This window comes from Crotalus tigris, unplaced genomic scaffold (assembly GCF_016545835.1).
Source record: "Crotalus tigris isolate CLP2741 ecotype Arizona unplaced genomic scaffold, ASM1654583v1 scf7180000019259.915256, whole genome shotgun sequence".
Lineage (NCBI taxonomy): Eukaryota > Metazoa > Chordata > Lepidosauria > Squamata > Viperidae > Crotalus > Crotalus tigris.
In genome coordinates this window covers 173,274-197,302 of record NW_024097459.1, presented here as the reverse complement: position 1 = coordinate 197,302, position 24,029 = coordinate 173,274, and the positions used below count along the sequence as shown (strand labels likewise).

General features: G+C 34.8%; 1 protein-coding gene across 3 annotated transcripts in view; it reads left to right on the top strand.

The window, feature by feature from the left end:
* The window catches only part of RAP1A (RAP1A, member of RAS oncogene family), a 79,352-nt gene extending 57,551 nt beyond the window's left edge, over window positions 1-21,801 (top strand). For 2 of the 3 annotated variants that reach the window (XM_039361357.1, XM_039361356.1), the window contains 7 exons: window positions 2,648-2,731; window positions 8,420-8,488; window positions 10,028-10,084; window positions 11,494-11,634; window positions 15,966-16,109; window positions 19,153-19,268; window positions 21,068-21,801. In XM_039361357.1, the coding sequence (XP_039217291.1) occupies window positions 2,675-2,731; window positions 8,420-8,488; window positions 10,028-10,084; window positions 11,494-11,634; window positions 15,966-16,109; window positions 19,153-19,239 (555 nt within the window). In that variant the 5' untranslated portion in view covers window positions 2,648-2,674 and the 3' untranslated portion in view covers window positions 19,240-19,268; window positions 21,068-21,801. Of the gene's footprint in view, window positions 1-2,647; window positions 2,732-6,422; window positions 6,503-8,419; window positions 8,489-10,027; window positions 10,085-11,493; window positions 11,635-15,965; window positions 16,110-19,152; window positions 19,269-21,067 lie in introns of those variants that run through there. The other variant, XM_039361358.1, reaches the window with a different exon arrangement.
* The last annotated feature ends 2,228 nt before the right edge of the window (window positions 21,802-24,029 follow it).

Sequence of the window (24,029 nt, the reverse complement as noted above, 5' to 3'; positions counted from 1 at the left end):
TTGTTAGACCTATAGGCATTGCTTTCTTAGTTTGGTCTCCTTCAGAGGACTGACAGTTCCTAGCTGATTCCACGTATGTATGTATGTATGTATGTATGTATGTATGTATGTATGTATGTACAGGAACTTTGTGCTTGCCCCAGCAGATGCATACACAGCCAGCCAGGCGACACCAATGAAGTAGCTTCATGAATGTGGAAAAAAAAAGAACTGCTTTCATATTTCAAAAAGTGGTATTCAGATGTTCTCCCCTATGTTGGAAAGTACTTTGCATAGTCCTATTAGATATTGTGGGACTAGAATGCTAGACTATGTACCGGTAGCTCTTTAGGTTGATCAGGAGAGTTTATTTTAGCCAGTGTTTTTAGTGAAGTTGGATTATGGTGTCTCTGATGAGGCTTTTGCTGTTTCTGAATCCTTACTTGGGAGGGCTGAAGAGATAATTAGTAAACGATGTCATAACTTGGCTGGGATCAGTTGGGGCAGCGAAGGCTGGTTTATAATATAAACACTTTTAAAATGTTTATCATAGGTTTTGCCATTTTCCATATTTGTCAAGTAATCTTGAAGAGAATGAAAGGTTTTCTGGTACAGCATAGTAACTAGAGAGATTTCCATAAAAAGGCACAGAGAATGCTTTGAGGAACAGAAAGATTTCTGAGTTGGCAGTGGCAAGTGAGGCTTGACCTTGTACAGAGAAAAAAAAAGTCTTAAATCATTCCCTGTTGGGGATATGAAAGCAATCGTAGTTACTTGCAGCTCGCTACTATAATTTTATTGCTCAATGGCACATACTTCTGTGCAACTGAGGGTGAAAAACATAAATTATGTAAGTGAATATTAATGTATTTGAAAGTAAAATGTTACGGTCTTGGAGTTCTAGCCGTTTTACTCATTTCTACAACATTTTAATGTGCCAGAGCTGTATTCATACTATTTGATTTCAAATACTAGAGAATATAATATCTCTGTCTCAATGCCTAGAAATTTTAGGAAAAAAACATATATAATTTGTTTTTATCATAGTTACATATTGCTTTTTAATCTGAAGTCTGTTCAAATCTATAAGGAGCTCCCCCTTGCTGCATGTACCTCTGATTTTTTTAATCCAACGGTCTTTCAGTGTTCTTACTCACATAGAAACCAGTGTCCAGGTAGGTTTTGACAAATGTCAATCCTGTATAGATGGGTATCTGCTGAACCAGCAACATCATCAGAGATGTGATGTTCATGGAGAATGGGATATAGTATATCCTGATGCCCTTTCATTGCTTGCATATTGATTTATACTTGCCTTAAGACACTGATTAGGCCTGTCACCAGACCTTTTACTAGTTGTTTCTATCTTCCTCAGATTTTTTCTCCTCCCCCTTTTTTTTGAAACAGTCTGTTTCAGGGGTGTCAAACTCGCGACGTCACGTGATGTTGCGCAACGTATCGCAACGTATCGAGCCGGTTTTGCCATTGCCAGCAATGGGGTGGGCGCAGCTTCAGTATGATTAAACTGCCCCATGGGCCGGCAGTTTAACACCCCTGGTCTATTTCTTCATCAGTATCACCCTATTCAAATTTTAGAACCTGGAAGCAAAGAGATAGTTGAAAGTTGGACTCAGTAGTGATGATAGGGTGGATTTACTTTGTTTTGTTCAGTCTATTTCCATTACTTTGACTGTCTCTTATTTAACTGTAATAAAACAGCTGCATGTTCACAATTGGTCAAGTGCTATACAGCTGGAAAGCTCAGGAAAAAAGAACCACTTGAATTTGTTAAAAAAGATCTTTATTGCTAGAGTATTTAACATAATCTTGAAAGCCTATCAAAGTGACTCTCCCACTCAGCTTATACCCATCATTAAGGCAGAATTGCTTTGCATCTCTTTGTCATATTTATTCATTTACAAATTTAAGGAATATTTTTTGAAATGATTTCAGCTGTCTTGTTTAACTGTTTAGCTCCATCCATCATGCTTCTAGAGTCTGGCAGGCATTCCATAATTTAAACTTAACTGGCTGGACACCTAGTTTTTCCTGGGTTTTTAATACTACTGTACCATTGTTATTTACATGAAAATCAATAATGGTTTGAAATAAAGATTCAGAGAATTTAATTTGCAACAAAACTATTCAAAATAAATAGAAATGTTGAATATGTAGTGAGTTTTTTTCAATTTTTCAATCTATAACAGTTACATAATTAAACTCATTTTTTAATATATGTTTTTATTTCATTGAAAGTTAAAATACACTGTCATATTTTATCCAGGTTATCCAGAACAATATATATCAAGAGAAAAAAGCAATTAGAGTACCTAGCAAGGGGTTGAAATAAATTAGCATTCAACCGCTAATCAACTTTGTAAAATAAAACTCCTTTTTGAAGTAAATATATTAGTAGAAATATCTTGGTCTTTGTAGAATGTAACCAAATTCTTTATTCTATTGTGTATTTTAGAAGATTTGGATGAAAAGTAGAAATAGTGCTTCCTGTCAATTCAAATGTTTTATAAAGTCTTATTCTTTTTTATAACCAAACAAATGAATATATCCCAGTAACTGGCAGTCTTTGCAAAATATGCTGAAATATGCTGAATATGCTGAAATGTATAGCAAAAATTTGTTTTGTTAATTGCTAATTTCTCTTTTACAGCTTCTCAGTATTTGAATAGACCACATCATGCGTGAGTACAAGCTAGTGGTCCTTGGCTCAGGTGGTGTAGGCAAGTCTGCTTTGGTAAGTTTAATGCTCAGTAAAAAGCAAAGTTTCTCTCTTCAAGCTTTTGATTTTTCAAAAAAGCATATTTGCAACCTTCCAGGTTTGACCCTCTAATAAAATAGTTAATAGTCAAGATGTTTGCATTTAAAATATTCAGAAAAGAAATAAATATTTCTTAAATAGTTGTTTCTCTAGTATTCATATGGCAAATTCTGAATTAACCTAAACTAGAAAACTTAGAATATTAATATCAAGGTTATCTGAGTTCCATTTTCATGGGAGCTCCATAATGCCTAGGAATTGAAATTTGCTTAGTGAACACATTACCTTCATAAAGTTTGTGCTAATAACTGATTTCTAAATTATTATGTATGTAGACTCAGAAGTAGCATTTTATATATGTAAAAATATTGTAATATGTGTAACGAATAGAAAAACATCTTTAAACGTATATGAAGTTGATACATTTTTTTCTTGATAAATTAGCCTTGGACCAAACTTCGTAGTATATTTTGATTAAAATTTGGAAGGAATACCAGCAACCAAATAAGACAAGTTATTTTATCTTAAAAAATAGATTAAGCCACCCTTAATTTAGGCCAATGGCATCTGTCTGCATTTAGAGTGAAACAAATGTTTTTCACAAAATGTTAAGCTTGGGAATAAGGACAATATAGTAGGTTATAACTGGAAAGCCACAGAGAAGCTTGGGATCCATACTAGATGCTCCCTGAGCATTTAATTGCCTCTCTTAGACTACCTTTGATTTTTAATGTAATGCAAGGTAGATGATTAAGTGCCAATCTCCAGCATTGTAAAGGATTTAAGAGCATTTTAAAAAGTTTACTGTACAATATAGTTAAAACCCTTGTACTTTTTATATACTTAAAATATAGTTATATAGTTATATATTTTAATTATATAGTTAAAATATAGTTAAAACCCTTGTACTTTTAGTTAACTGAAATTGAATTGATGGAACTGAATATTGTTAGAAGCTTAAAAATACCACCTTTTAGATGCTGATAAACACTGGTACTTACTTCAAATTCTAAGCCTTAAATTACTATGCCACCATGTTTATAATAATAATAATAAAGTTGGAAGGGACCTTGGAGGTCATCTGGTCCAATCCCCTGCTCAGGCAGGAAACCCTGTACCATTTCAGACAAATGGCCGTCCAGTCTCTTCTTAAAAACTTCCAGTGTTGGAGCATTCACCACTTCTGGAGGCAGCTTGTTCCATTGGTTAATTGTTCTCACTGTCAGGAAGTTTCTCCTTAGTTCTAGGTTGCTTCTCTCCTTGATTAGTTTCCATCCGTTGCTTCTTGTTCTGCCTTCAGGCGCCTTGGAAAATAGCTTGACTCCCTCTTCTTTGTGGCAGCCCCTGAGATACTGGAACACTGCTATCATGTCTCCCCTCGTCCTTCTCTTCATTAAACTAGACATACCTAATTCCAGCAGCCGTTTCTTATATGCTTTAGCCTCCAGTCCCCTAATCATCTTTGTTGCTCTTCTCTGTGCTCTTCTTCTAGAGTCTTTACTTTACTTTACTGCTGTTTTAAGTATCAAATATGTAGCCTTGAATAAAAAAATAATATGTTTGGGATTGGCCTACTAAAGGGAGTGAATTAGATAGTGTAGACTTTTATAACATTCTATGACTAATGTTTTGTAATGCTGAAATAGATATGGAGACTAAAAACTGCACTGATAAACTAAGGAATCACTTTTTAGTGGTCCTCATTACCTTTGGAAGTAATAGAATTAGAAAGAACTGATTCCCAAACAACCTTTTCCCTAAAAGACTGTGATCACAAAGCAAATGAATTCAAATTATATATGTTATATAGTAGATAGATATGTTTAAATCAAATCAATTTGAATCATGATGGAAATCATTAATTAAGAAGACTGAGTTTAATTATATGGATCCTATTTATTCATTAGTTTGGAAGTTTCTAAAATTGTTTCTAGTACTAAAATGTATTCTTGATTGTGTGTGCTTGTGTTTTCAATAGCTTTCATATTTTCACTGTATCCTGAAAAAAGATGTATATGACAAAATGCCTTTTAAAGATTCTTTTTATTAGAAATAACAATCACTGAACACAGAGTTCTCTTTTACAAACACAGGGAAATTTATATGCAATACATTTTTTATATTAAAATCTTACACTTTGGCCAGACAGATTTTTTTCGTTTCTCCTTGGCATTCTTCTTCATTCTTCTTTTTTTCTTAGCAGTCAGAAAAGGTGCCTCCTTGATTGATCTATTTTTATTATATTTTATTTAGTGGTGACAAAGTCAGTATTAATATTGTTAGAGCTGGCCTTGCTAGATGACCCTGTGAAAAGAAGTTCTATTTCACTATTAGGGAAACTTATTTAATTCTTATTTAATTCTGATAAGATGATAGACAGGAACTATCATTAACGCACAACTTTATTGGCTGCTCTACCGAAAGCTAGACTTGCTTGGTCTGAGTACTTTCCAGATGTGTAGATTTCCCAACTTACACTATCATTGCTAAGACATGCAGCAGTTGAAGGTCATTATCTGGAGGATATCCTGGTGGAAGAAGGCTGTTGAAAATAAAGATACTATAATCTATTTTTCTGATGTACTTAGCTTATTCTATGTAGTTTTGTTCAGTATTCAGTACAGTCCCACGTTCTGGAAAAAAAAGTGGAAATTAGTATTCTAGCCTCACAAATGGTAATACTTATCTGGTTGACATTTTGTAAAGTTGTAAATTCAGTTCAGCTTTCTTACATGTTTAAGCAAACTCATCAGGCCAACAATATTTAAAGAAATAGCAAAAGAGAATCCAGAAATAAACCAAGATAGACTTTATTGACTTCTGGTTATTCCCTGTTTTCCAGTAGCCTTTGACTCCACCCAGACACATTCACACTTAGAGGACTGCTTCTTATAGATTCCATTTTGGATTTTGAGATTATCCTTGAGGAATCACTTTTTAGTTGTTAAGTACAATAAAGTAATAACAAAAAGAGAAACTACTACGCTCCTATTTTGATTGTATCTTCTTTGAGAAGAGGATACTTATTGTATATATTCTACTAATAATTATGACAAGCAGGATAAATAGGCAGGATTAAAACAGTGAACATGATATATCTTGGTTTCACCAAAATATTTAATAATGTATGTCATGGGGTTCTGTTTAGCAAATTAGTTAAATCAGGATTAGATATCCACAATTAAATGGATACATAAAGTATTCAGTATCTACCTGTGCAGTTTAAGTATTGTGTAACCTGAAAACAAACTGCTGGAGACAATTGGAGTTGAAAGTAAAGTTCACATTGATTTCTTACTACTCCAGTTTCCTACATATGAACATTTGATGGCATGTACAGCTGAAATAAATAAGTTATTTCTATTGCTACTCTTACTCTTTGTTTCTTCCTCAAGTTTTAGATTACAATCTCCTCTGGCAAGAGATCAGATTTCTTATATTCTACATATCACTAAATGTGCTAATGGTGATAAATAATAATAAGCAGTTGCTTACAAAAATTATTCTACCATTGGCTAAATTTAAGCCACAGTACTATAAGTCTTTGCCTTTCCCATTGTGCAATTATCCCTTCAATAAAAATATAAAAATCTGATATCATTGATAAAATGCATGTTCTAAGTAATTAAAATAACACTGATGTGTACTCTTCTTTTGCTATTTGAAGGAAAGCTATTACAACATACGTATTTACAGAGTAGCTGCATTCCTGTATTTAGAACACTGGCTCTTTTGCAAATGGCTTAGGCAAGTGAGAATTTTCTATAATTCTGTGTTTCTTTGGCAATAAATAACTATGTTTAAATCATTTACCTAATATCCACACTGTACTTTGATCTAATTATTTGGGTCATCTTCCCCGTTGAATTTTTTTTAACAGAATGAGTTACATAAAAAGAACTTGAACTGGTATTTCATTTTGATGATATATTGGGAGACCTTTTTACAGGAGCAAATGTAAGTTGAGCTAGACTGGCAGTATGTCTGTAGTCAACCCTTCCTAAACACAATTGCAAGAAAACACCTGTGAGCATGAAAGGTATAAAATTGGTTTCATGCTTGTTAAGAATTTTCTGAAGCATTCATTAGTCTCTTGAATACAATGATGTTTTCTGCAGATAACTAGACTTTCAAATCTGAAACCATTTATTAGGAGCAACAGCACTTGTATTCCTTGTTCTCGAGAAATTTTGCAGCTAAACAAAATGGGTTGTTGTTTAAGGATGTAGTAGAGGCTAGAAAAGCTTATTTTCAGTAACTGCAGAAAAGACTCATTAATATAAAGGCGAAACACCCAAACCCTATGCTTCTGAAGTATTTTCATTTTATTCTGGAAAGCAAAGGATTTCATTTTAGAGTTAATGCTTGTTCAAAAGTGAGAGAGGCCTGTTTTGAAACCTTGCTGATAGGCCTTAAATGAATGCATAAAATGGTGGTGGAGTTTATACTGTAGCTTATAGAGTAGTAAAGCTGCTGAAAAATAGCAAGACTTTAACAAGTCTTGAGTCCATTGGAGCCTAATTCCAAATTTCTCATTGTTTAGATTTTTATTTATGGATCAGAAGCACATATTGCTTTGGTAATGAACTCTAATTCCAATTACTTGGTTTATACATAACTATCGGAATCTAGCTTCATATAGTATCTTCTTTGACTGAAAGAATGAGAGAACAACATGATACTGTAAATTTTGGTATGTTGATAAATAAACCCTGGTTTATTTTTTTTTTAAGGCCCACTTATCTGTGAGCCATGATTGTCAACATAGTGCCTTGATTCTGATGCTTCACATCTTTAATATATTATCTAATATATATATTGTGTGTACACATACATAAAATAATTCCTATGACTCAGGCCTGGATCAGATTATATGCTTTGTCTGTAATAAAGTACCTGGTTAATAAATTAGAGCATCCACAATGCTCTATGGAGGAAAGTCAAGGTAAAAGGGAGAGAGAATACATGGGCACTTAGTTAGAATGACAGTACATCCACATTGAACCATATTTCTCTGTCAGCATATATTTTATGAGTTGCATTCAGAATATGTGTCCTTTATTACTAGAGCTATTTCTGTGTGTGTGTGTGTGTGTGTGTGTGTGTGTAAGGGAGGGAGGGAGAGAGAGAGAGAGGGAGGGAGAGAGAGAGAGAGAGAGAGAGAGAGAGAGAGAGAGAGAGAGAGAGAGAGAGAGAGAGAGAGAGAGAGATTGCACTTACATAGAAATATGGAGATGCGCTATGGAATTAATCCATGAGCAAGTCACAAGAGAACTTTGGACATTGGATATGAACTGCTGTCATTCCCAACCAATCCATGAAGGCTTTTGAATTAAAATAAAATATTCTAATTATCAGTATTGAAATAGTTTAGGAACCAGTGTAGGAGGAGTGTAACATATGTTAAAGGAACTCATGCTGGTTGCCATTTCTTACTTGAAAACAGGCTAGTTAAACTTTATAACTGGACTAGTGTCATACATGCTTGAAAAAATAAACCCATTCATAGATTTTGTTGAATTCATGAAAAGTTGACACTCAGTAAAGAACATGTTCTAAATCACATAGGTAAAAAACTAAACTTAAACTGTGTTGTTATCTGTTGTAGATTTTTGGCTTCAGGCAACTAACTGAATATATGTTTCTCCTTTTTTTCTTTTCCAGACTGTGCAGTTTGTTCAGGGAATTTTTGTTGAAAAATATGACCCCACAATAGAAGACTCTTACAGAAAGGTAAAATTCGAGTTTTTCAAACGTTATGTCAAATCATACCCTTTATTTCAATCAACGAACTAATATAAATTTTATGCCTTATCTGACATAAAATTACCTTTACAATGACAAATAGTTTCCCTGCAAGAAAGATTCTGATTATGGGTCATTGGTTACTATACTGATACTGATACTATGAGCCATGGTGGTGCAGTGGTTAGAATGCAGTATTGCAGGTTACTTCTGCTGACTGCCGGCTGCCTGCATTTTGGCAGTTCGATTCTCACTGGCTCAAGGTTGAGTCAGCCTTCCATCCTTCCGAGGCTGGTAAAATGAGGACTCAGATTGTTGGAGACAATATGCTAACTCTGTAAAAACTGCTTAGAGAGGGCTTTAAAGCACTATAAAGTGATATATAAGTCTAAGTGCTAGTGCTAGTGCTATTGCTATTGCTATACTATACCATACTATGCTTATGCTTATGCTGTACATAGATAACCATGGGATTGTGTAGTTTAGATTTCTTTTTTTCTGTAAAATTATAAAGATATGATCTGAACTGGGGAAAACCCTTGATTCTTCTCCAATTTCATTTCACTGCCAACAATTAAACAAAAACTGATATTTGTTTCAAAGTTGGTGTTCAAGCCAATTGTACTCATAAGATAAATTGTTATGATCTGTTGGTAGAGAGTGAGGAATGGCCTTTGAAAGAAGGGCTCAATCTAGTTTTGAAGTTCTGTGTTGGGTTTCCTTACATTCATAGTTTCTGAAATAATCAGCCATCTCTCCAAAGCCAAGAAAGCTTATTATTAGAAGCCTGTTGTAGACACATACGTTATACCAACAATTACATGGAATGAAATTACAGTTAATGTAGGTTGTTTTATAATATCAGGCAAAATATGTAAATCAGAATTTGTCAAAGCTATTTACTTGCAGCATCGTGTTTATATGAAAGGAAGATAAAATTTAAGATGGCCCTACCATAAAAGTACAGTTAGAGAGTTTTCTACTGAAAACTTTTCTAATATTCTACAAATTGGGTAGCCTTATATTGATTAATCTGTGTATTTGTAAACACTTGTGATCATGAATTGTCTCACCATAGTTGTGTGCTAAAGCAGGAGTCCCCAACCTATGGGGGGATGGCCCACTACCGGGCCGTGGTCTCTTGGCCAGTGGGCTGCAGCAATGGCTGGCCAGTGCACACACATGTATGCACGCATTCCCCCACTCACGCTAGTGCCCCTGGCCCTGTTTGTGCATGCATGGGAGTGCATATGGGGCCACTAGCACTGGGTAGGTGTGTGTGGTCCATTTGCGCATGCACAATTGGGGCCACTAGAATCGGGCGAGTGCGCATGGCCCGTTTGCACATGTGTGAATAGCGCAGCTAGTGCCTTAATGGTGTGTGTGGACCCATTTGCGTGCATGTGCATGCACCAATTTGGAAGTTGCTCTCCTTCCCTCTGGGCCGCCAGAAAGGTTGGAGATCTCTGTGCTAAAGCACTGAATTTTTAATGCTTCAGTGGTGTGTCTTATCCCTTTGCTTTTCAGCAAGTGGAAGTAGACTGCCAACAATGTATGCTTGAAATCCTCGATACAGCAGGGACAGTAAGTACAATCTATAATACATTTTGAAATACTTTCATTTGAAGACAGAACCAAGAACACAAGATCCAGTGTTTAGGAGAAGAAATCTATCTTTCTTGGTCTAATTTTTATTATGATATATTCAAGAGTAGCTCAAGTCATACAGTTACATATTTAAGATTGCTTTTATGAGAAGTAAATTTGAATTTCATGATCTTGGATTTGGATTCCAAGTAGAGAATTCCAATAATATTTTTTAAAATAGTTACACAATTTAGCTTTGCTTAACTATGACTTAACTGTTTCTTTCTTATTGGACTTTACCAGACAAACCTGTTATGGTCATTAGCTAGGGCTAATGTCAATTGCAAAGCAGGTAAATATGGAGCTAATTTTCCATATTAATATTGACCTTCCTGTATTTTAATACTGCTTTGCTCTTTACAGCAGACGTTTCTGTTAATAGGTTTTATCTGAAATCATGTATTCCCATAACATATAGTCTGTCTGCAGTTTTCTAAAACTGACTGGTTACTTCAGTTCTGCTGTATAAGTATATATATGAAAGAAAAAACAAGAGTCTAATTCAGTGGTGGCGAACCTATGGAACGCGTGCCAGAGGCGGCACTCAGAGCACTCTCTGTGGGCACATGTGCCCTGCCCCAGGGATGGCAACCATCCCTCTTTAACCAGCCACCCGTTAACTCGCCGAGGTTCCACATGGTCAGATGCATCCTAGCACCCATGTGCTTGCTGGCCTCTGTGTGCGGAGGCTGATGGTGTCAGGCAGCAGCCGCCCCGGCCCCTGCCTCACCTTGCCCTGTGACAATGGCACCGCCACCCTGCCTCGCCTCATTCCGCAGGACGAACTTCCTGCCCACCACCCCACCTGCCAGAGACCCCCTGGATCTCCCCCAACCCTGCCCGGCCCCCACAGGGGTCCCTCCCCACAAGCAACATCAAGGTGATCATGCCCACCTTGGCCACACCCACCCAGTCTGCCATGACCACCACAGCCACGCCCACCCAGTGGGCCATGCCCACCTGGCACCCGGCGATAAATAAGTAGGTTTTGGGTTGCAGTTTGGGCACTCGGTCTCTGAAAGGTTCGCCATCACTGGTCTAGTTGGAATATTATACAATTTTTTCACTGAAAAAAATAGAGGCACACTTCTGTTGTAAAATATAAGATAACTCCTAAATTAACACTGGAGAACATCATTGTTTGGGATACCTCTTTTCATCTCTAAATTTTCAAAAATTATATTGAAATAATTGATATCATTAAAATACATTCAAATGCTTCATTGGATTTCTGGAAGAGCAGAGTGAAAATTTCAACATTAACAATGGCATTTTTGTCTCTGGTTTAACATGAACTAACTCTGTTGAACAGTGAATTTTTAAATATACGTATATATTGATTACAGGAGCAATTTACCGCAATGAGGGATCTGTATATGAAGAATGGTCAAGGATTTGCGCTAGTTTATTCTATTACAGCACAGTCCACGTTCAATGACTTACAGGACCTGAGGGAACAGATCTTAAGGGTAAAGGACACTGAAGATGTAAGTAAATAGGGTTTTTGCCTTGTGAACCATTGCATTTTTAAACAAGGCAGCTTCTGTTTTTGTGCAGTGTCTATGTGACTGAAAAAAAACATTCTAAATACTTTGTATGATGCAATAACATTCTCAATTGAGCAGCATAATGGAGATCTAAATTTCCTTTGTCTTAAATGAAACCATAATTTTGTTTTTATGAATATAGTCAGAATCTTCCCTGCTACAGAGATGAGCATAATTAATGAATGAGTGAAGTTTCCCTTCAAATCTTCTCTGTTAGGATAGGGAAATCAAAATGGAGAAATGGAACTGGATAACATATTCTAGTCTCTGTCTAACAAATTAGATCTGATAAGGCTGAAGATGGCTTTATTTTGAAATCAGGAAATACTGTATTTAAATTGTTATTCTTGAAGAATAACCTACTAAAATACATGACTAGAGGGATTTTAGTTGTGTATTTCTACTTTTCTAATGTTATACCAATCATTGTTTCATTTTCTTTTCTATAAGCTTTTGCTCCCACTCTGGCTTAAGTAGATATATAAAAATATTTGTAAAACTAATCTTCCTTAAAATAGGGATTATTTTTCTTGCAGAGCCTTTGAAACCCAATTCTTTTCTAAGCATTTAAGTCAAAGCTCTATAGCTTGTGAAGCTATTTTCACCCATGAAGTGAGACTTTTATCAGATGATACATCAAATGAATTAGATTGAGGACTTGTTCTATAATTCTAATTGTTTTGATTTTCCATTTGTACTAACACATTACTTGTCAGGCTTTAATATGGTATAATGTTCTCTTTTGCACTGTTGTGAAAGGCATTGCCAAGAGACATGAATGACTACCTCTAAAATATAGTATAACCTCTTTTAATCAAAATGTTTTCTCTTCTATTTGAAATAGTATTTTAAAAACAATAAGTTAATAGTCAGCTTGAAGTAAATTAAATGCTATTAGTGTGGAGTAGTTGAGAATATATAGCACCACAATGTTCATACTTAACTTAAATTCAGAACCTATTCAGTATTCATTATTAGGTTATAATTTGAAGCACAGGTATGCAAGTTAAAATGATAGATTTGCACAAAGCATAAAAAAGTTTCTGAGAGGTAGTATATTTCCCACTTGGCCTATTCATGTTCATCACTTATTTATCTGTCTCCTACAAAAAAGCAAATTTTGCCAATGTGTAAAAATTATCTCTATATCTGATAGTCACCCAGAGTTGGAAAGTCCATTATCATTCTCCATAGGTAAACATGGTTTTTCCCATATCCTGTCCAATTTTAGTCAGGCTTAAAAATGCTGATAGGACCAAAATTTTAATCTCCTTTTTTTCTTTCCACTCTCCCATTGTGTGGATCAGGTTTTAATTGTAATAGTCAGGCCAGTCTCATGTAGTGTATGTTGGCTCTCACCAAAAAATTAAGTGATAGTAGTTTTTGCATTTACTCTTGAATATAATGAAGAAAACAACTCCTTTAGATTTTCATTTTATAGACTTGCTAGCGAGTACATAATTGTGTTTGCTCACAGATACATTGTTATTTACATTTTTGTTCAAGATGTTTACATTGTCTGAGCTCTTGCCAAATCTTAGAGATAATTTCTTTTGTGAGAAAGATAATTTCTTTAGCTTTTTACCTCAGTTCCCAGTTCTTTATGAAGTGCCATCCTTTTCCAGAGTAAATAAATGTTTAGGGTATTGTACATTTAATAGATTGCATTCTCCACAAGCTATAGGAAATAATGTAGATTTGTAATTTCCTCCTTTTCCACTTCAAACATCCATAATTTGGCAGGGTCTTTATCAAGGGAAGCTCAATGTCTATTGTTCAAATATATGAATAACAAAATAACAAGAGTTGGGAGGGGCCTCGCAGGTCTTCTAGTCTAACCCCCTGCTCAGGAAGGAACCCTATACCCGTGGTGGCGAATCTATGGCACGCACGCCATTGCCCCAGTCCTAGGCTTTCAGCTGGTTTTTATAAAACCTTTTCATTTTAGGCCTTTGCCACCATGTTAAAAAAAAAAGGTTCAATCAATTTCAATTTCTCGTGGGAAAAAAAAGATCTCGCAAAGTTGGAATTGATTGATTGAACTTTTTAGTTCCGCCCAGTCTGCCATTACCACTGCAGCTGCGCCCACTGGTCACACCCACCCAATGGGGCACACCCACCCGGCACCCGACGATACATAAGTGGGTTTTGGGTTGCAGTTTGGGCACTCGGTCTCTAAGAGGTTCGCCATCACTGCCCTATACCATTTCAGACAAATAGTTGTCCAATCTCTTCTTAAAAACTTCCAGTGTTGGAGCATTCACAACTTCTGGAAGCAAGTTGTTCTACTGATTAATTTTCTAGTAGTCAGGAATTTTCTCCTTAGTTTTAGGTTGCTTCTCTCCTTGGTTAGTTTCCATCCATTGCTTTTTGTCTTGCCTTCAGTTGGTTTGGAGAATAGCTTGACTCCCTCTTCCTTGTGGCAACTCCTGAGATATTGGAACATTGCTATCATGTCATCCCTAGTCCTTCTTTTCATAAACTAGACATACTCAATTCCAGCAATCGTTCTTTATATGTTTTAGCCTCCACTCCTCTAATCCTCTTTGTTGCTCTTCTCTGCACTCTTTTTAGAGTCTCAACATCTTTTTTATATCATAGTGACCAAAATGAATGTGCAATATTCCAAGTATAGTCTTACCAAGGCATTATAAAGTGAGGGTAGAAGTTCAAAATTGATACCAAAGATTCTCTTCCTGAACTCATTGGAATTTAAACATCTCCTTTTGATGTTTGGATTGAACTGCGGAGCATGCAAATGTAATCTAATTAAAACAAAATGCAATTCAATTTTCAATTCAGTTCAATTTTAAATAGAGTATAAAATCAGACCATCAAGATTCTTGGCCAGACTGCAAACTCTGACAGACGTCATCTCCTCAGAAAGTTATAATATTCTTGCAAATTTCAGTCTATTATGTATTGTGTGTCTGTGGGATATTTGGGGGTGGGGGGGAAGGGGGAAGCAATATTTGTTTCACTTTCTTAAAACTAATGGGCATTTGTAGATTGCCTACTGTAATTAATATTTTCAGAATTGAGTTTTGAATTTTGTAGCCTCCAAAACAGCTTGATTTTGATTGGTCAATATTTCAGCACTTTCTTCTAAAATACATTGCTTCCTTGTGTAATATTTTCCTTTTAATCTTCGCTTGGAGAATGGTCAAATAGAAGAACAAAAGATCTCTATTGATGGAAAGAATTAATAGTAATGTATTTTAATGTATTCTGTTCCTCATTTTGTTTCTGTAAACATAACTTGTCAATAATGGTGATTCTATTATAGAATTTCAAAACAAATAGCTAGAGATGTATATCCATTATATAATCCTTTTTGGGGAAAGAGGGGTGTATTAATATCTATCTAACTTTTTCCCTGGGAGCTCAAAGCAGTGCATGGGACAGTCTTTTAATTTTATGCCTACAATAGCAATTCTGTGAGGTAAACTTGACTGAGAGAGCATGATTAGCCCCAATCACTTTGATGGGTTCAGAGGGAACTAGAATATTCCTTGTCACAATTTCAGCACCTCAGTTAGTGTGCTACCAGACTTCATAAACTCCTTTGGGATGTTATATCTAAATTCAATGAAAGTTAAAACTGAGGGTCTTATCTGTCTATCTGTCTACCTATCTTTTATGTTTTAATTGAATTTTTCATCTTAGGTTGGTGGGAGGGAAGCTTATGATAGTAATAATAATGTGTAGCTGAACAAACACAAAAACCCTGTATTACTTAGAAATTAAATGAAGCAGATCTAATGAACTAAAGATGGGATTATGCATTAAACACGAGCAAGAAAGTCAGCAAAAAAAACCTTTTTATCTTTTGATATTATCCTGATTATATTGCCCTGATAATTATGAATTGTCTTGACAACTATCAAATAGAAGGTACCGTATATTCCGGCGTATAGGGCGACTCGGCGTATAAGACGACCCCCGAGTTCGACGTCGGGTCGCAAGACAATCGACGCTGAGTCGCATGCCTAGAAAGTCGTCTTATACGCCGGAAACTACCTTATTTCCGGCGTATAAAACAACTTGGCGTATAAGACGACCCCCGAGTTCGGCGCTTGTTTCAACGCTCTCAAAAGTCGTCTTATACACCGGAATATACGGTATGAACGTTTGGAAAGTTCATTTTATATGCTTACTTTCTCATGACAGGAGACTAGCCAGAAATTATTTTTTAGTCCAGACCAAAGTAAGGAACTTCAAGCATTTATCTCATTGTCAGTTACACATACATTTCTTTTCTCTTTGTACAGGTTCCTATGATTTTGGTTGGCAATAAATGTGATCTGGAAGATGAACGAGTAGTTGGCAAAGAACAAGGACAGAATTTAGCAAGACAGTGGTGTAACTGTGCCTTTCTAGAGTCATCTGCAAAGTCTAAAATCAATGTAAATGAGGTAATATTGGTTGATTTTTCAGAAGGCATTGTATTACCTGGTTTGTAAACATGAGCATGTGTATATACATATCTTCTATTTAGATAGTTTGTACTACATTTTGTCAATAGAATCTCTCAGAAATGTTCCCTTAATGTGCCAGTCTGAAGAATGCTTTTTAGATAATCACCATTGATGCTTTTGTTCCAAAAAATCAATTAATTAAAAGTGAGAATTGCTCCATCAAAGCATATAAGCCTGCATTGCTGCATGTTAATGTTTTCTTCTCTAATGCATAAGTGATAATAAATTCTACTATTTCATTAACAAGATAAATGTCTTAGGAGAAATATCTTGACTCCTGATGAGCAGATAAAGGTATTCTTAATAAATGGTCAATTTTCAGATATTGTGAAAATAGTAGCATTTTTTTTTATTTATAGCTTTAGCTGATAGAAACTGTTTGGTGCCTTTACCAATGGTGAATTTTACAGGGTTTCTTCCTTTCATATATGTATGTATTGTTACATATGTATATATTAAATGGTATACTGTATTTTTTACATTCTTTGACTTGGATTGTAAATGAACAAATTAATATAAATAGACTTGTGTAAATACATATGCCATGCAATTTTTTTTAATGAATTTATAATTCCACCCAATTCCACTGGCTCTAGATAACAAAATAATAATTTAACATGCCTACACCTACATATCATGGACATTTTAAAAATAGTTTTAAGATATATGGCACACCCTAGAAGTACTGCTTGTCACCCATGCTGTTGCATTCTGGGCCAGCTGTGGTTTCTCATCCATCATTTATAGACATCCTGCAAGAGGAAAATTGTAGTAATCCAACTTTGAGATTACCATAGTCTGGGTTCACTCTCTTTATCAGCCAGATATGATAAATATACTGTCTAGCATTGGTGCTACATCGAAGAGGACCCCTAAGTTGTGAACCTGATCCTTAAAGGTGAGTGCAGCTCTGTCCAAGTAAAGTGGGCCACCTTTACAACAGGATCGTCAAGATATTAAATAAATGCCTGAATCATAAGATATATGTGCCAGCTTTGCCTAAGTAGTGATGCTGGCTGTAATAATGAAGTTGTAGTCCAGTGCAACTGGAAATTATCATGTTATGGAAGATTGGTAGTAATGTGTCTTGACAAGACTAGAAATGTAAGATTTAGAATCTCCAAAAACACTCCAAAAGTTAACAAGGTATCCCAGGAAAGCATGAATTGTCTATTGGTTATTAAGTTCAGTATAGGCACTAATAAATTAAATAGACATTCTCATCTAGTGAGAATGAGGTTTTTAACGTATGTGTCTGATAGCATTTATTTTGAAGATGAAAATATGTACTCCCTCATTTTTCTTGTTGCTTTTCTCTTCCCCATCTCTTGCCCTGTTTTTTTTCTTTTCTTTTTGAGAAGACTACTCAAGTTTCTGTATTGACCTTTATATTGTTTGGATCTTGCCAAGAGTGTGGAACTGCTAAAGATTGCACTATTATTTTATGTTTTGCAAGCAAGAAGTGACTTCCTCTTGTAATTTCCATTTTTCAGAATCCAAAAGGGTTTTTATCCAAAAGAGTTGTTTTCATATTTGCTTTGATTTTCTTAAACAAGAGCTACTATGGAAAGTACACTTTGCCAATCCAGTTCTGAACAGTAGATTAAAATAGGAGTCAGCCTTCCTTCCTTAGGAAAGGAAAATTGGATTTCCAGTTCCCATCCCTCACAAGTAGAATAGTTAAAGAAAATGTAGATCTAACTGTGAATTATAAACTTAAAAGTCCAACATATCTGGTGGATAGCACTTCTAAAAGAGAGCACATTTTTCTTGTTTTTGTTGTTGTAATCAATATCTTTAACAAGTCTAGAGGATCTGCATGTCTTATTCTATCATTTGAGAATATAAAGTTAAGGCTTAAATATGCTGTCTGCTTTTACTTACAATATCAGAGCATTTCAACCTCTTAGGACTCATTGATGGTGATCATTTTGGAAAAGTGAGACTTTAATAGTATTGAGTGAGAGATTATGGAAATCATGTATATCAAAAATTTCAGACAATCTTAAAAGGTGTCAACAAACCCAACTATTAACACATTGCAGTTGTTATAAATAAGGTGTTTGTAATCTCTCTCACTTGTAAACTAAATCTGCATAACTAACCCATCTTTTCCCCCCCACATCTCATCCTAATTTAAATTCTACATCATTTGCATTTAATGCATTTAATGAAGTGAGCTGCAACTGATAAAAGTTTATAATTTTTAATAAAATGCATTAGTCCTTCTGATTCTTAGGGGAGGGTTTTTCTTTTTACTTTTTTTGGGAGGGGGAAAATACTGGATTATATTGAAATTTAGTATTTCTCTCATTTACTAGGAAAATGGATTGTGTTGCACAAACCATGAGGCAAATGATGATTTCAAAGGAACCTTTGAACTCTGAAGTTCATGTTACCAGATTCTGCATTTTTGTAGAATGTGGATTTTTTTTCATAAAAAAAAAGTTTTTTTAGTACAGCTTTTGTTAGATTGATTATTCTCAGAAAGTGTTCATATGTCCTGCAAAAATTAACTTTCTTATAAGAGAGAGAGAGAAAGGGAGGCAAATAATGTTTGGCATCATGGTGTTACATATACAGAATTTACATATAAACAGCATATAATGTTTACAATAGCCAGTAGAATGGTACTATTTTTATAAGCATTTTATAGGATATGATACTGTCTTTGTTGAAGCAATACTCATTTAAAGTAATAGAAATATTTCTAAGAGCACACTTTTTGTTTTGTTTTGCGTGTGCATAGTTTCCATGGTTAGGAAAGTCCCAGTAGGAAATCAACTAAATCTCTGTTTTAACTGAATTGTCTTGTGCTTTTGTGACAAACTCTTCTTTCTGACATCAGATTCCTTTCCACTTCTTTCTCACTTGATACAGCACAAAGCTCATTAGATGAAATTTTGTAAGAAGTTTCCATTCTATAAGACCCATTTCTCTAATTGTTCTTGGTGGTTTTTTAAATGTCTTTCTTTTGTAGATCTTTTATGATCTTGTCAGACAGATAAATAGAAAAACACCAGTGGAAAAGAAGAAGCCTAAAAAGAAGTCATGTCTGCTGCTTTAGACCCACAGCATGCAGCAGCTCTGAGCCAGGTAAGCAAACACGTTCCTTTAGGTTCAGCCTTGTCAAAACTTGGGGACTTCCAGATGGGTTAGACTTTCATTACCAAAGTTCTCTGTCAGCATGGCTGAATAGTCAAATCCGATTGTTCTTTCTTGAGACATGTTTCTACTGACTTGACTTTACCCTGAAGCTACTCTGTTATCTAAGGGCAACTATAGACTGTGGAACAGAAGCTGCAGTGGAACTAAAAGCTGTTTTCTGTAGAGTTTTGGCAAGCATTCTTTCTAATTCAGTACTTAACGTAAAGATCATCCTTTAGTTCAGAAGACCTGGATGCAAAACTTTTACACTGTAAACATGACATGCACTACATTTGGTGTAGTGTTTTCTTCTGATAAATCATTCTTTTATATACTACCTTCTTTAGCCAGTATCCTGTCACAAGTGCTTTTTTTTCTATTATAGATAAGTGTTTCATCATTACAGTATGTCCTAGGATGTTCTTTTCCTTCCCATTCCTTATTTTATTTGCATTAGATTTCTATCTCACTTTTCTGTCCATCTCTTCATACATTTGTTAGAAGGCTTGTTTGCAGCTTTAATCTACAAGCTCTAAAAGGATTAATATAGTATATAGATGACAGGCTAACAATTTGTAAACGGATTTAGTAGTTGAGTAGTTATAATGCTTTTGACCTGTTTTGTAAGGGGTGGGAAATTAATATTGTTATATTATATTAATCAGCATTCAACTAGGGAGGCTGTAATGTTTATATGTGTTAGAATTTTTTTTTTCCTAAGAACACTTTTTTTAAATGCCTTGTAATGTTTTTTTTTTTCTTTTTTTAATATTTGGTATTTTGTATTTTTTTTCTTGAATAAACTAAATATTATTATACAAGCTCTAAAAGGAGTTTCTGATCATGTGATTTATCTTTCCTTCTCAGTGCAAGAACTGAAACTTAGGATGGGTGGGTAGGGGCATGCACAGTAAGATCAACATCTATTGTCCTAGTTCCTTCTCTGTTTGGTACTCTTGTACATTTGGAGGAAAATGAGGTCTTGAATTGAGGTCTTTTGAGAAGTCAGAAGCTTGCATAATTATAACATTTTAGTTGATTCAGTGAAAAAATAGATTTATTGAATTAAAGTATTTATATTCCACCATTCTGATGAAAAATGTTTTATGATGTGTACGTATTATTATTGGCAAAAGATGCAGTCAATAACACAAGGATAAAACAGCAGCTGCAGAAATTATATACTCATCCTCTTCAAACTATCTCTCAACTGCTGTCTCATATCCCACACCATTCCAGAAGGGCCCCTCGCCCCCCAGGACTGATAGCTGTTGAAATAAAATGGGAATCCCCCCTGTTTGTATATCTACTTGTATTCAGGTTTACTGTGATTCATCCATTAACAAATAAGAGAAAATTAGAACTATTTTAATCAGTGCTAAATCTATACCTATGAAACATCTTTAGAGAGGAAGTTTTCCAGTTGGAATATTGATACAGAAAGGGCAGATCCTTCAGCAGGTATCTGCCCTTCTTTCTGAAACCTACAACATAGGGTATAATCTGGAAAGTTAAAAAAAAAAAAAAAAAGCTTTCCCAAAAAATAGTTTTAATTGACTCGAGATGTATTGGACAAAACTCCCAGAATTCCCTGCCACCGGTGCTGATTGAGGATGACTGGTAGAGGACTAAATGCTCTTTTATGATGCTACAATGAATAAGACACTTGGTAGCTCACATTAAACTTTTATCCTAAAAAATCTATTTTGACTTGGATGCTAATTTTTCCCTTTGACTTCTTTACCTAGGATCACAGGAATGAAGAACTGTTGCCTAATTTGGAAAGTGCCAGCATTCCAGAAATTCAAAAAAGCTATACCACAAATTGACATCATATCTGAAGAGGCTTCTGTTTTTATATATTATGTGAAGAAATTAGATCTTACAATGGTTTGCACAAAGGTCCCTGAGGAAAAAAAATAAGAAAATAAAATTGCTCTGTGTATGTCTCTTGGAATTAAAGACAATAGTACTTCTCTTTTGCAATAGCAGTTAACAAATGTGATAATAAATATAATTGACTCTAGTTGTATGATTATACAAGAGCATGGATGCATTTCAAACATTAGATATTGCTACTATAATTTCATGTTGACCTCTTCCCATAATCCTGTGCCCATCAAGCACTAAAAATGATCAGTCATTAATACTTGATATCTATCATGATAGATACAGCTATACAAATTTTACTGTTCATATTCACTGCAGTGATACCTTTCCAAGTCATTGACTTCATTTTATATTTAAAAAGTTATGGACTATCATTATTTTCATTCTGCCCTATATTCTAATTAAAATTGTGCATTATGCTTTGGAAACAAATGGGTCTTTTATAGGAAAATAAACTGGGATAACTGATTTCTATGGCTTTGAAAGCTGAAATATATAATATACTAAACCAATTCTAATATTGCTTCTTGTGTTTTACTGTCACAGATTAAATTACAGCTTTTATGATTGATTAAATTTTAGTACATTTCCACTTTGTTTGTGTGTTACTCTTTTAGATTGCAAGTCTCGTTTTTTAATTGAAAAGGTGAAAAACATTTGTAATAGTAAATACAAGTACACTAGTAACTCCCACTTAGGTTGTACCAGAAAATCTCTTACTGGATATGGATGCAAGCAGAAGTGATTTGAAAATGCAGTTAAGAATTTTTGTTTAAGTAAACAATCTTTAAAGAATGCCCACCATTGTATTAGATAAACACAGTGCGTAAAAAGTAATAGTAGATTCAGATAAATATGATGGATAGGTAAATTATAGTTACAAATATAGATAACTTTTCAGTTTAATTCTGGAAACTAGTATTAATCTGTTGTCTAGTTTGCTTATATGTTGGATCCTATAATACAAATCTCTTGAAAAACTGTGGTTTGGAATGATGACTACAATTCAGTGGAAACGGGAAGAGCATTTAACATCAGACTTGCATTTTTGCTTACAATTCAAGATTCATATGTATCCTCCATAATGAGAGTTGTATTTAAAGTCCGAATAAATAGTATTCATGTGCCACCTAGTGGACATACAAACAGACTAAGCTGTTCCCCATTACAGAAATTTTGATTGTAATGTTGAAAAATACTGGAAATTCATTGAAAGGTTCAAAATATTTCCTATTATTATTGGAGAGGGATAGGTTCTAGTTGCTGATCAGGAATCTTAGTAATTATGTTAAACATGCTAATTCAGTAAAAGAATGGTTTTTCTAATCATATATCCTGTTTGATTACCTAATTTCTAAGATGAGAACTAAACCACCTTCTGCTAATGGATAAAAACATGATATAGGTAATAAATGTGATATGATCATTAATTATCTATTGTGAGGCTTCACTCTTTACTCTGCTAAGCTAAGAATGGAGATATCTAGGCCAGGAGCAGTCAAAGAAGTCATAACACTTATAAAAAAGAGTCATGGATACTGTTGCAACAGTTCTGAACTTCTTGCAGAAACTCCTGATTTTGACTCTCTTGTAAGCAGAGAAATTGGATGTAGCAGACAAAAATTATCCAGAAAGCTTAGTTCTAGGAGGCCACTTGCCTGTAATTTGACAGGCAAATGGTGGGCTGTCATATCAGCCAAAGCCATTAGCACAGTGTTTCTCAACCTTGACAATTTTAAGGCATGTGGACTTCAACTCCCAGAATTCCACAGCCAGCATTGCTGGCTGTGGAATTCTGGGAGTTGAAGTCCGCATGCCTTAAAATTGTCAAGGTTGAGAAACACTGCATTAGCACAACAGTAGCTCTTCTCTTGATACAGGCCTTGATATTCAACAACAAGTAAATTTAAAAAGTCCAAGCTTTTACCAGGCTACCAAATCAGATGAGATGATTTCCCTAGTAACTGTGAGTAAAAAATGCCAACATTTCATGAGAGCTAGTAATGATGTAATCCATTTTCATTTTTATTGTGGCACCCAGGAAATACATTACTTGCCTTTGGATATCTTACGTTCTTTTTTTAAAGACTGAACTCCTTTTAGCTGCTGCTAAAAGCAGAGTTCCAGGATCTACAGTAAAGGCCAAAATTGTGGAAACCTTTTGGGAAAAGTGTATTTTTGAGGTTTGATGGCTAATAACACCACTTTTTTTGGACTAGTACCATAAAATTATATATCAATGGAAAGATAATTTAATCAAGAATGTAATGCAACATAGTTCGTTCAATTATCTGTACTGTATTCTATGAAACGTTATAGCCAAATAACCAGAAAAAGGAAGCACAACTTGCTTAGGTTGATATCAGGTAGCTTTCTTTCATCTGATTGTAGCCAATGAGCATGAGTGTTTAGAGAGCCAATCAGGTGTCATCTTGTTTTGGCAATGAGCCAATCAGATCACAGTAGGATTCAGTTATTGATGTCATGTATTGAAGCAGAGAGGAGGACATTTGTCAGTGTGTTATGTGATCACTATCAAGTTGGTGGTTTTTTTTCTTTCGTTTAGTGAGTTTGTAAAATGTAATAAAATTAAAGTAATGGTGCAAAGAGTTGACTGGTTGCCCAGAAAGTGATGTAAAATAGTATTATTAAGTGAACAAGGCTATAGTTGTAAAGAAATTAGAAGAAAAATTGGTGGAAACTAACCAAAGGTGGCATTTCTACTGTACAGTTTTCCCAAAAGGTTTCTACAATTTTGGCAACTACTGTATCTGCCATTCTCTCCCTTCTGAGGCCATCAGAACTTGCAGGCAGCTTGTA